Source organism: Limanda limanda, chromosome 11, assembly GCF_963576545.1.
Source record: "Limanda limanda chromosome 11, fLimLim1.1, whole genome shotgun sequence".
Lineage (NCBI taxonomy): Eukaryota > Metazoa > Chordata > Actinopteri > Pleuronectiformes > Pleuronectidae > Limanda > Limanda limanda.
Window position 1 is genome coordinate 25,441,430 of NC_083646.1, and position 13,250 is coordinate 25,454,679.

General features: G+C 38.3%; 1 protein-coding gene across 1 annotated transcript; it reads right to left on the minus strand.

Moving 5' to 3' along the window:
• Positions 1-10,092: 10,092 nt before the first annotated feature.
• Positions 10,093-10,850, minus strand: LOC133014176 (hepcidin-like). The gene is made up of 3 exons (XM_061081345.1): positions 10,695-10,850; positions 10,518-10,595; positions 10,093-10,339 (listed from the first exon to the last, which is right to left on the minus strand). The coding sequence occupies exons 1-3, from the start codon at positions 10,776-10,778 to the stop codon at positions 10,247-10,249; spliced, it is 255 nt and encodes an 84-aa protein (XP_060937328.1). The 5' UTR covers positions 10,779-10,850; the 3' UTR covers positions 10,093-10,246.
• Between the last annotated feature and the right edge of the window lie 2,400 nt (positions 10,851-13,250).

The window sequence follows — 13,250 nt, forward strand, 5'->3', positions numbered from 1 at the left end:
AGCTTTTTAAACTAGAAAAAGTGCTATAAAAAGACAGCCCATTTATTATTTATAATGGAGTCAAACACACTTTAATAGAGCTAAACACATTCTAACATAGTTAAACCCCCTTTAACAGAGGTTAAAACTACCGGTCAGCTACAATAAACGCAGTTAGACTAAATTCATTCAATCGATTGACCTTCATCATATCTCTTGTCTTTCATGCCGATGCCATGTGACATCAGGCAAAAGCATTATACAAATTTGTGTGCGATGCAATCAGATATGAGTTTTGCTACGGAAGCTATGAGCTGCAAGTGATAAATCCTGCACCAAGAACTGAGATGTAATCTGTTGTGCAAGTTGTTCTAAAATAAAATTTTATAATAAAAACGGACGTGTCCATAACTTTTAGTTGTCCCCTTGAGTTGTTTGTAATGTGTCGTGTTGTGTTGTAAAATTGATGAAGATGTTTTCTAACTTTGCTTGTGTTTTGTACTCTCTTTTCTTTGCTGCCAATAGAAAAACAAAAACATTAAAAACTTGACCAGAGACCAACAGCTTAGAGCATTAACAACATTTCAATATTACAACCGCTTACTTGAACTCCACAAGGACATCATATGCTCTTCTCACACATGCACTGAACTCCTCCAGCAAACCCCCCAGTGAAAAAACTCAACTGTGAATGAGCCCATGTGAGAATATAACAAGAATTTATGCAAAAGAGTCACTGTGAGTGAGTTTGACATTTCTAAGACAAAAGAAAAGAAAAGAATCTCCTTCCCTGTTGTTCATATGTAAAATGAGTGTGGATATATTCTCAAGACCTCAAGTCTGAATAGCGATATTACATCTAAATAAATTCAATACATTTAATAAGTATACAAGCAGCTCTCCAACAACCTTGACCTGACCCTTGTACCTGTGCTGAGACCTCACAGAACCACACCAGTGACTCAATCAACATTAATCTGCTGGCACATCGGGGATTTAAATTCACAAGAGCAAAATAAATCAAGTAAATTGGGTCATAGAATACACTGCAAAAAGGATTACTCCACAAGTGTTTAAGTCAACAAAAAACTTCCGGAGTGTCAGGGGTAAACAGAGTTGCAGCCAAATCCAATCCTATTGAAGTTACCGGTGAGTCCTTATTCAGACGTTATAAAACAAAACAAAAACATGACATCCTCCCTACACTCGTATGGTGTCATCCAAATGTCCCCGACATTCATACTCACTTTTTGGGTGAACTATCCCTTTAATGGTCTTGGATGTTAAAATACATTTATCTCTGAGTTCAAAAAGCACACACATCCTCTTTGCTGAATGTATGCACTTGTATCTGTAAAAACAAAAGTAGGGTAGGATTACTGATTTTTTTTAATGTTATTTAACACTAAGCTTTTGCTGCCAAACTTGACCATTTTCTGTGGGTTTTTTTTACAGTGGAGACATAACTCAATAATACCGTTAAATGAAAATGACACTTTTTTATCAAACATTGCATTTAGATCTGCATCAAAACATTTTCATTTAAAATTGATGAATGAGTAACCCTGATAAATATTTGACACAATCTGATTATTATTATCTCTTTTACATGTACGTTACAGGTGTGTGGGAATACTATTGCATCACCGGGAGCTACATCCCAGATACGAGTCTGATGAATATCCTCAAGTGATGTCTCTTGAGTTAAAGTTAGATGTTCAAATCTTCATTTTAGTTATTCTATTTCAGAAACACTTGATTGATGTAAAGGTAAAGAAACAGCTGGAAGAAACTGAGGTTTTAAAAAGTGTTTTCTCACTAGTGTAAGTTTGGGGATGATATGAGGTTGTGAAACAGACAATATGGCCCACAATCAAAAAAAGGTCCCATTTGGATCAACTCCCATGGAGTTGGTTCAAAGCCCACTCATTCTGCCAATGATGACGCAACAATGGACCAAGTGAGTATAAATACCGGCACATCTTTCACATCCAACCATCACACTGGGGAACAGCTCAAAAACGTATCATCCAAAGAACCAACCAATCCACCATCTCTGAAGATGAAGACTTGCGGTTTTGCAGTTGCAGTGGCCGTCTTGCTCACCTTTATTTGCATTCAGGAGGGCTGTGCTGTCACAGTCGCTGAAGTAAGAGAATGATCTGAATGATTTATTTTGCTTATTCACAATGAGTGTTTGTCAGAATTTGAAGATGTAGTTACTCAAATATCATTAACAGGAACAAGTGCTTCAGGATTCAATGGGCGATGGCGAACCGCAAGAGGTGCCAGCAGAGTCCAGTGGACGTCAGTGGATGGTATGATTAATCACTTAAATGAATTAAACCAAATGCCATCAGGCAATTTCAGTGCATTAGCAGATCGTAGGGGCCTGATGCTCTCTCCTCATGAGGAGAGAACATAAGCCCAGTGATTGATAATGATGGCGATGTTGTACACCTTCTCATATCTCTTGTGTATCACACAGATGCCGTTTCACTTCAGGCAGAGGCGTCACAGCGGCCCCATGCCATGCAAAAGATGTTGTCCTAACTGCTCACCAGATTGCTGCACCTGCTGTGCAATCCAGCGCTGAGGATTTTCTGTCCCCACATTTGGATTCCCACAACAGCTACTAACCCATTTAGCTGCGGGCGGCTGTGGCTGAGGGGTAGAGTGGTCGTCCTCCAACCTGAAGGTCGGCGGTTCGATCCCCAGTCTGAACCATCTGCATGCCGAAGTGTCCTTGGGCAAGATGCTGAACCCTCAATAGCCCCCCATAGAATAACAAAGTGCTGCAAGTAGATGCACTGTATGAATGTGTGTGTGAATGGGTGAATGTGAAACTGTACTGTAAAGCGCTTTGAGTGGTCTTCATCAGACTAGAAAAGCGCTATAAAAATACAAATCCATTTACCATTTGTTTATTGTGATTTACAACTCTCAATTTCACTGTGGTTGTAAACAACTGAGGACGTACCCTGACAATAAACTTAAATTTAACTAATTTATCATGTGTGAAAGTGTTTTTTTAATGGTGAAAACGCACAATTGATATTTCACGATAACATTAACGTTAAATATGTCTATATATATATATATATATATATATATATATATCTATACTTTGTATTGTACTTTGTATATACTTTTGTTTTTACAATTTTAAATGTTATCAGTAATAAGAGGGGAATCAGTCTACTGATCCAATCAGAGCGGTTATGTAAGAACTGATCCCGCCTCCTCCAGCAACAGCAGCGTCATTGGTGAATAAACATCTAAAATAAATTCACAAGAGGTCGAGACTCAGCAGTAATGATGTGTTAGACTGTTGCATCAGGGAATAGGATGCACTCAACAAATACTTTTACTTTTAATGTGGATTTAAGTAGATATAAAGTGCCCATATTTTTATACCTTTCTGGGATATAATCTGAGGTATTGGTACCCCCATGATGATATATCAATATCTCTCTCTGGCGCTCCAGACAGAACAGGCTATTTTCCGTTGCCTCATTATTTATTTATGAGCCCCTCCTCTGATTGGCTGACTGCACTTTGAGTGACATGCTACCAGCTCATCACCTGTCTCATTCTCGAACATTGAGGAACTCTCTGGTAAACACAAATGGCAACGACCGCTGGGTTCGGAGGCTGGACTGTTACCAGCTGACTGTTGTCTATTTGTAGTTTTAGTGAAGTAAAGTGTTTGCTGTGATTACTTCCTCCACCACTGCGGGTAACCAAAATTAGGGGAACCTTCTGTTATGTAGTCATTAGGTGCTATTATAATAAATTTAAGGTCTGCCTTCCACACACAGGGAACAGTCACAAAATATTTGTTGAATCTTTCACAGATAATTATTACTGAAATGTAATAAGCACCATGGAGATAATGGTAGTTGGAATAATAGCTTGAAAATAATATATAAATCATGAAATGCTTCCAGTTAGAAAAATGTTTAGGTAGATTCCAACAGATGTGGACCTATTTGTGTTTCTTGTTGACTTACATGGTCATGTGAAGCAATCACACAGGCCAGCAGAGATAACATTAAACACAACAAGGTCAAAGTACAGATGGGGATTTCTATAATTGCTCAACTTTTCGGATGACCCTTGTTTTTTATTATCATCACACAGCTGATCACTTTATATCTGTATTTTTCATAATCACTATTTTAGTGCTTCGGCTATACAGGGTTCTTGGACCATTTTTTAAAGTCAAATTTAATGCTTTTTAAGACCTCAATAACTGTAATTGAAGACCCAAAAAATGTCAACACATTATCTTTGATAGAGAAAAGAATTCATATAAATCCATTAATAAGCTTAATAAGGTTTCAGAATAATCACATTAAGTGAGGTTATCTGTTGGAGCTCATTATTGTTTTCATTAGTGTTTAATAGTTAAGCATTTGTTTATTTAGTTTTTTGTTTCGTTCAATGTTGTTAGTTAGATTATGCCTTTAGACTAATAATAATAAAAATAAAAGTATTGTTTTAGTCATTTTTAGTTTTGGTAATTGATGCTTTTGTTTTGAAGGTACTTGGCACCAGGTGATATTTTATGTATGGTTAGTCAGCATAGACAGCCAGGCACCGGGAAGGGTTCATGTTTTTTGTTGTCTTTTTTGGTTTGTTTGTCTGAAAATGTAAAAATAAACTACACAAAACATGATGCCTGCCTGGACAATGAACTTATTCCCTGCGTAAGATTTACTCGAGTTTGAGTTTTTATTCTTTCGCTTTCCCTTATTTTGGTGTCCATAAAAGCAAGTGGATGCATTGATGTTTCAAAAACACGAAGAACGAGATACAAACTGTCGATCTTCCTGGAACTTTCATGCACAACAGCAAAACATGAAAATCATGCAGATGGGAGTCTGCTGATCAAAGAGCTCTCATTGGACCGTAGGCACACTATGAACTTTCCCTGCATCAATCTTTACTTGCCTTTGGCCGCAAGTTGTGTCAGACCCTGGCACGACATATTGCAGCATCATGCATCACGCTATGAGTCACAGCTATGACCATGACAGTTTGATGATTATCATGAACTATTGAGCTATCATACGGCCAATGAGCCTACCTTTTTAAGATGTAAGTAATGTGTGACTGAGCAGTTAACAAGAATTCCCATTGATGGTAAAATAGTTATATACAGAAATTGCACAAAATCTTGTATTTGTTATAACGGGGGTCATCAATAATAATAATAATAATAATATCTATAGCCTTCAGTTAATCTTTTAATATCTTATGTTCACATTGTATTGGTTCATGTCCACCATTACTGATGTGTAGTCTAATACTAACAGGTCAAGCAATTTTATATTTCTGGAGTGAATCCATTTATTCAATTCAACTCTCTTGCAGACAAAAAAAGGTCCATATCTATATAAAATAAAATACAAACAAATCGCATATGAATGCAATCCTAGCAGCCCACAATAATTAGATAATTATATTATTGTTAAGACCCATACAGGCATTTGTTCCAGTGTTTCCAGAAACAAGAGGATTGGAGAGACCATCCATATACAGATTGAAAAAACACCCTGTCGGACCCCACAGGTCTCTAGGAAGTCAGTCCAATGCTTTAGATGTATTAAAACATTTTTTTTTGTGATGTTATACCTTTTATACCTATTAACAATTTCCTTCAGTGCATATATCAGAGGTGTGGACTCGAGTCACATGACTTGGACTCGAGTCAGACTCGAGTCATGAATTTGATGACTTTAGACTCGACAAAATGTAAAGAGACTTGCAACTCGACTTGGACTTGGACATCAATGACTCGTGACTTCACTTGGACTTGAGCCTTTTGACTTGATAAGACTTGCTCCTTTCCCCAAAACCCAAAGATTAAAAAGTATGTTATTAAGGAACGCTCTGTATCTTTCATTGTGTATGTGTCCGTCAGGGGTGTAAAGTAACGAAAGGCAAGGCAATTCTCACTGCAGTGGTAGATGCTGCATAGAGTGGATGACGTTCCCTAACGTGCACGTTCAACATATGAAAACTGATCGTAAAGTTCACTGTTCGTGAAAAATATGCGCGACAGGCACAACACTGCACAGGGATCCACTGCGGAGGGGCTGCAGAGCCGCGGGTTGCAGACCCCTGGCTACGGCGAAAGAGCGATTTGCTTACTGCTCCGCTGTTAAAGAGATGCGGACGTCAAAACATTAGTTATAATATTAGATCCGCCTCGCATTTTCTCCTCCCGGTCCCGCACCTGTTATGCCTGCGCGCCGCACCGGCGGGGCGCACCATACAGAGAATCACTGCGCTACACAGGGGCGGCCCTAGCATATTTGGAAAAGTTGAAAAACGGAATTGCAACTTTCAGACGGTATTTTGCCCTGTAAGACTGCATTTCATTTCAAATAAACACAACAACAATCGCAACAACATGGTACAAGCATTCGTTTTAGACAGATAATATGAACGTGTTTACCGTTCAAATTCATTATTTGTCATTAAGTTGCGTTTAGTTCAACGTTCTCATAAAAATGTTCAATGAACGCGTTCTTTTGAACTCGTTCATGGACAACACTGCCTGAAACTCAATAGCCTACTGGCCGCCTGCGGGTGACTCTTCAGCTGTGCTGGATTGCTGTTCACTGCAAAGTGAACCCGGATGAGGTCTACTCACCTTGAAAATCAGCTGCTGCTCAAACTCAACAAGTTTGTAGACTAGTGCTCTAAAGGTGGACCAAAGTTTAACCAAAAGTTTAGATATACAGTGGGACAGCGGCATTTTAACTTTTTATTTTAGCTGTCATGTGGTTCATGTCTTGACATGTCCTCCCAAAAGTTCTTAAATGTTGTGTTGACATGTTAAATGTTTGATATGTTTAATGTCATTGCACTTAAATAACTGTTTTTGGATTGGATTTATGAGCCGTTGTCCTTTTTTGCACTGCATAGGAGCGGCCCCTGCAAGTGCAATTTCAATTGCACTTGTTTTAATAAATAAATACAGATTTTAAAAGCATACATGATCTGTGTAAATATATTATTACTCTGTGATCAAAAGGACTTGAAAGGACTCGAAACTCAAACTGCAGGACTTGGACTTGACTTGAGACTTGTCAGTCTTGACTTTGGACTTGACTCGGGACTTGCCTGTCTTGACTTGGGACTTGACTCGGGACTTGAGGGCAAAGACTTGACACTTACTTGGGACTTGCAAAAAAATGACTTGGTCCCACCTCTGGCATATATACATACATTTGGGCCATGTTTGTTTCAAAATCCAAATTGATTGACAGTGGTTATTACATATTCTTAAAGTCTTTCCAAGAAAAGTTGTTTGAGTACTTTGGAAAGTATACTAGCCAGAGCATTTGGTCTGTAATTTTCCATGCTGAATATGTTTCCAGTTTTGTTCTTAACAGTTGGCACTAATACGACAGACAACATAGAGGCAGGCAATATGCCATGCATCAGCAGACCAGTAAAACAAGCGAGTAACACTGAGCTCCTGTGGCTAGCCTTTTTCAGATGTTCTGCTGTTACATGGTCAAGGCCACTAGCTTTGTTCACTGCCAATTTCGCAATGGCAAAATACACTTCACCAGGTCTAGTAACCCTACCTACACAGTAAGAAACATCACCTGCATTAAATGATTCACTCTTAATTACAAACCTGTAATGGTTTGTAATTAATAGAGACCCATAACCCCATCAATGTTAAAAGGGAAGGGTATTTTGCTGTTATTGATAATCTTAATTCCCAATTGAAAAACATTATTTTGCAGAAGCTTTTTGGCCATAGAGTTTGCCCTCATAAAACATATTGCATATTTCAACTTGCATGTTTATGTTTTTTGTGTTTAATCTCTGGGCCATGTCTAGCTTTTCCTCATAAAACCCAGTATCTCAAAGCTTCTCTGGCCTTTGTGTGAAGTTCAGACGCATCTTCATTCCATCCAGGTCTTAAATTATGTTGTTTCGCTCTTTTTTTGGCAGAATGCTATACTGCTATATAAACAATTCACACTTTCATCATACATACTAAAATACATCTTTACTGTGACTTTGTGTTGGGGAAGACCAAAATATGTTGTTTTTACAGAGTCTGACTATACAGATATGTCCAATGACCCAGTGTATGTGTGTGTAAGTGTCAGCTTCAGAGAGAGCTGGCTTCGAACGAGCCCTAGCACTTGGTTCCCTTGGAAAAGAGGTAATGTGTAGCCACAGCCATACCTGTCAATAGTTTGAAGGTGATGCATTAAGGGATATCTGTAAAGGGGTAAATAATATAAAATATCCTGGGTTACACCATATTATTATTATTATTACTCAATTTTAACTGTACTTTTTTGGTATACAAACAGGCGGGCCTCGTGGAAGGTATGTTCAGTTCACTGACCATGCTGTAGGAAAAAATGTGTGCTCTTGGTTGTGACTGTATCATCCACATGTCATGCTGTAACTGTGTCTGTCATGACATGTCACAAAGATTGTTTGAACATATACAGTATAAGCAATTAAGCATATTGAATGATGAAGCTGTAGGCCTATGAAACCCAGGAAAAAAAAGAGTGAAACATTTTTAACAGTATGAGTAAATCTGATAATGATTGTATAACTGTCTTATTGAATTCAAAAATCAGGTTGAAAAGAACAGAAAAAAAAGGTAGAAATTATTAACTATTAATGAAGAAATTAACAAACTGACAACACTTATATCAGGGGTTTATGAATTTCCTGTAATTTCAGTCTTTCCAAATATTTGGCGCAATAAGCTAAATCCCTCTCTCTTATGTCACTTATCTCATTTATTGATCACCGTTACGACCTGACACTCATTTCAAAAAGTTGTCATGACTGATATAGAAAACATTTAGGTGAAACAAAGAATTAAAGACAAAACCTAAACATTTTCTTTAATAAAAATGAATAACTAGAAGAAACCAAAGATGTGTGAGATGTATCTGTCGTGTGGAGTGTTGGATGGTAAAAGTAAATATAGGGTGTAAAGCAGCAATTCCACTTTCTCTCTGACAAGGTCAGTGGAGAGTGCTCTCAAAGTGTATACTGGGAACAAGGGGTTCTGGGGTACTGGTGGGTTCCCAATGGAAAATGTTGATGAACATTTCAGTCCTGCAACGACGATGTAATGATTGTGATGGTGATGGTGGGAAAATGCACCAAGTAGTATCCAAAAGTATTTTTTATCTTTCACATTATAGAAACGCGCTGCAATTACAGAAAACGACAACAGAGGTGTTGGACACGTCCGGTTGTTGTTGCTGCCGCAGTTTGGAGTTGGTCAATGGTTTATTTTAACATTGTGATCGCATGATTCAGATATTACTGCATATGTCTAATGTTAACTCAGCGTTGATGTTTTGCTTATTAATAGCCAGCCAATTCAAAAATATGAAATACAACGAAATACACACAGTTAAACAAACAGACATGTCCATCACTTTTAGTTGTCCCCTGGAAACACTTCCATTGCCGTTTTCTGTAATTGCAGCGTGTTTCTATAATGTGTTGTGTTGTGTGTAATGTGTTATGTTGTGTTGTCAAATTGATGAAGACGTTTTCTTACTTTGCTTGTGTTTTGTCTACTTGCATGTGTTTTCTTAAGTTGCAGTGTGTTGAGCCCTCAGGGCCACCGTACTAACAGGATACATCTTTAAAATCACACTAGGCTATATTCAAGCAGCAATGTCTTTATTGATAATATAACTTAGGAGGGAAAATATGTAAAATATACAGTCACATCTCAGAGAACTACAGTGTGACCAAATCAGTTATACCCTTTAAAGGTGTATGGTTAATTTCTGGTCATGGAGGTGGCCCAGAGATCACCTCCACCTGATATATATATAAATATATAAAGCAATGCTATACGGTATACTACTATATTAGAAGTGGTAAGAAAATAAATAATTTCCAGGACTGAAAATCAAGCTAGTCTAATGCTTTCATGAACTACCTATAGATCCACTCATATCTACACTAGGGCGTGGAAAATTATATTTTGAGAGTTGCGACATGAAAAACATATTCAAAACACAGTAAATCAAAGGAGCATTGGCATTTATTGAAAATAAACATTAACAGAGAAAATATGTAGATGATACAATCACATCTCTGAACACTTAACTACACCATGAACCAATGAGTAAAACCATTAAACTATCACATGCTCTACCAGAAATATGTATATCGTTCAATGAACTTTAAGACAAAAGGCAAAACAATGAATATTTGATGGTTGTTGAAGCAGGAATCCTCAGAATTTGCAGCACAGTCCACAGACACCAGCTCTGCAGCAGCCGCAGCAGAACTTACACTTAAAGCCACGCTTCTGTCTGATGTATGGCATCTGTGTGAGAGACATGAGACATGAGGACAAATTCATCAGCATCATCATAACTTACTGGGTTTGTTTTCTCTGCTTGTGTAAACTGAGCTTCAGGGCACTTTTATGACTAAAACACATTTACTTCCATCTGAAAGATCTGATGTGAATTGGTTTGATCCATTGAGTGAACTGAACCTACCATCCACGAGTCCACTGATGTCTCCTGATGTTCAGCAGCTGCATTGTCATTGCTCACTGCCTCCTCCAGCTCTTGTACCTGATAAAGAAGGAATCAAGTCTCAGTATACAAGTCTCAGTATATAAAAAGTCTCAGTATATAAAAAGCAAATAAAACGATCTAAAGTCAGGTGCTTACCTCAGGAAAGGTGGCAGAGCTCTGCTGGATACAAATCAAGACGAGCACGACAGCCACTGCGACTGCAACACTGAATGTCTTCATCTTTGAGAGTTTGACTGAGTTGAGTTGTTTAGTTCTTTGACTCTGCTGGTGACTCCTGTCAGCTCCTGTCAGTTCACCAGTCTGATGGTTGAATGTGCACTGTGCTGGTATTTATTGTGACTTAGGACACTGTTTCTTCATCACTGACAGGAATTACTCTCCCTGCTTTCAGTAACAGACACAATTCCCTGCATCCACACTGTGAAATCCTGCATTTGGGAAACGCCAGACTAATGCAAAAGTCTCTGTGGCAGTGGTGCATGCCACGGGGCTCTCACAGACATAGCCAGAGACGGAATTCATCGTTTTTAACATTATTTATTACACACCACACAAAAGGTGACTAAACATAAACTTGAACACACAAAGTAACTAGCTTTACAGCTACGTTCGGCTCCTCTCAGGGCTCGAGTCTCTTGAGTCGCTGAGTTGCCCTGAGGCAGCAAAGTGGCTGCCTTTTAAAGTGTGAGTGAGGACCAATCAGCTAACAGCTCACACCTGCACTGATTGATCCTCTGTGGTGCAGGTGAGGTTTCTCTCCCAGCCCCCTCACCTCCACAGTCTCTTTTTGCCCCGTTTCTGTAGAATTGCAAAATAAAACATGGACTTTTTTCTCTTTCCCTGGGTTTAATAGACCCCTTCATTTTTTACCAAATCCGTCAACAAGTTTGGACATAGTTCTAAAACTATTGAAGATACATAATAAATGTTGATTCTTTACTAAACATAGTTTTGGCCAATCCTAAAGAATGAATATTTGAAAAGTATGTCAAAGAATTCACACAGTCTAACAGGATACATCATAAAAACACACAAGGCTATATTCAAGCAGCAATGTCTTTATTGATAATCTACTTTCGGAGAGAAAATATGTAGAATATACAGTCACATCTCAGTGAACTGCAGTGTGACCAAATCAGTAATTCCTATTAAAGGTGTATCGTTCATTTCTGTGGTCATGGAGGTGGCCGTGAGATCACCTCCACCTGGTCTATATATATATATAAATATATAAAGCAATGCTATATGGTATACTACTATTATACTATTTTATTAGAAGTGGTAAGAAAATAAACAATTTCCAGGACTGAAAATCAAGCTAGTCTAATGCTTTCATGAACTACCTATAGATCCTCTCATATCTACACTGGGGCGAGGAAATTCATATTTTGAGAGTTGCAACATGTGAAAACATATTCAAAACACAGTAACTATATTCAAAGAACCAAAATAACATTGAGTCACACACATATTTTTGCCCCATTTATGTACAATTACAAAATAAAACGTGGACTTTTTTCTCTTTCCCTGGGTCTCATAGACCCCTTACATTGTTCACCAGATCCGTCATGTTTGTTTGGACATATTTCTCAAAATATTGAAGACAAATATTAAATGTTGATTTTTTACTAAACATAGTTTTGGCCACACCTTAGGATTTATATTTGATAATTCTGACAAAGATTTCACACAGCATAACATACGGCCGGCCTGAGAGGTCAACGTACTGCAACTTAAAAAAACACATGCAGGTAGACAAAACACAAGCAAAGTAAGAAAGCATCTCCATCAATTTTACAACACAACACATTACACACAACACAACACATTATAGAAACACGCTGCAATTACAGAAAACGTCAGGGTTGGACACGTCCGGTTGTTGTTGCTGCCGCAGTTTGGAGTTGGTCAATGGTTTATTTTAACATTGTGATCACATGATTCAGATATTGCTGCAGATGTCTAATGTTAACCAAACATTGACGTTTTGCTAACTAATTGGCTGCCAATTCAAAAATATGAAATACAACGAAATACACACAATTAAACAAACGGACGTGTCCATCACTTTTAGTTGTCCCCTGGAAACACTTCCATTGTCGTTTTCTGTAATTGCAACGTGTTTCTATAATGTGTTCTGTTGTGTGTAATGTGTTGTGTTGTAAAATTGATGAAGATGTTTTCTTACTTTGCTTGTGTTTTGTCTACTTGCATGTGTTTTCTTCAGTTGCAGTGTGTTGAGCCCTCAGGCCCACCGTACTAACAGGATACATCTTTAAAAACACATGGCTATGGGGGTCACGTGATGTACCGAGGAGGATAGACGTGCCGCTGTCGGGCTCCTCACTGGATTTAATTTAAACAAAATTTCTCAGTCTACCCGTTGCTAAACTTGCGCTGAAAGTATCACTAAACCTATAGAGGCGTTGGACATGTCGCTGGACAACTTTTTCACTATGCCCAAAAAGAGAGAAGCTCGGAAAAAGAACAACAAGTCGGCGGCTAACGAAGCGCTAGCTAACCCAGATGACGAATCAGAGCTAGAGCTAGCTACCGAAGAAGAGCCAGAATCCTGCACCGAGCCAGGAAAAGAGTTCTCCAGCCTCACTAACGACAGCGCAGTGGTTCAGCAGGTGACGCGTAATATTAAGGAGATGCTGGACACTACACTCGCTAATATCCTGAAACCAG

Bases quoted from the DNA above. Each gene is read 5' to 3' on its own strand.
- LOC133014176 (XM_061081345.1), bottom strand. From the start codon at position 10,778: ATGAAGACATTCAGTGTTGCAGTCGCAGTGGCTGTCGTGCTCGTCTTG. The intron at 10,596-10,694 runs GTAAGCACCTGA...CTTCTTTATCAG, and splicing joins GCTCTGCCACCTTTCCTGAG to GTACAAGAGCTGGAGGAGGC. The intron at 10,340-10,517 runs GTAGGTTCAGTT...TCTCTCACACAG, and splicing joins CATCAGTGGACTCGTGGATG to ATGCCATACATCAGACAGAA.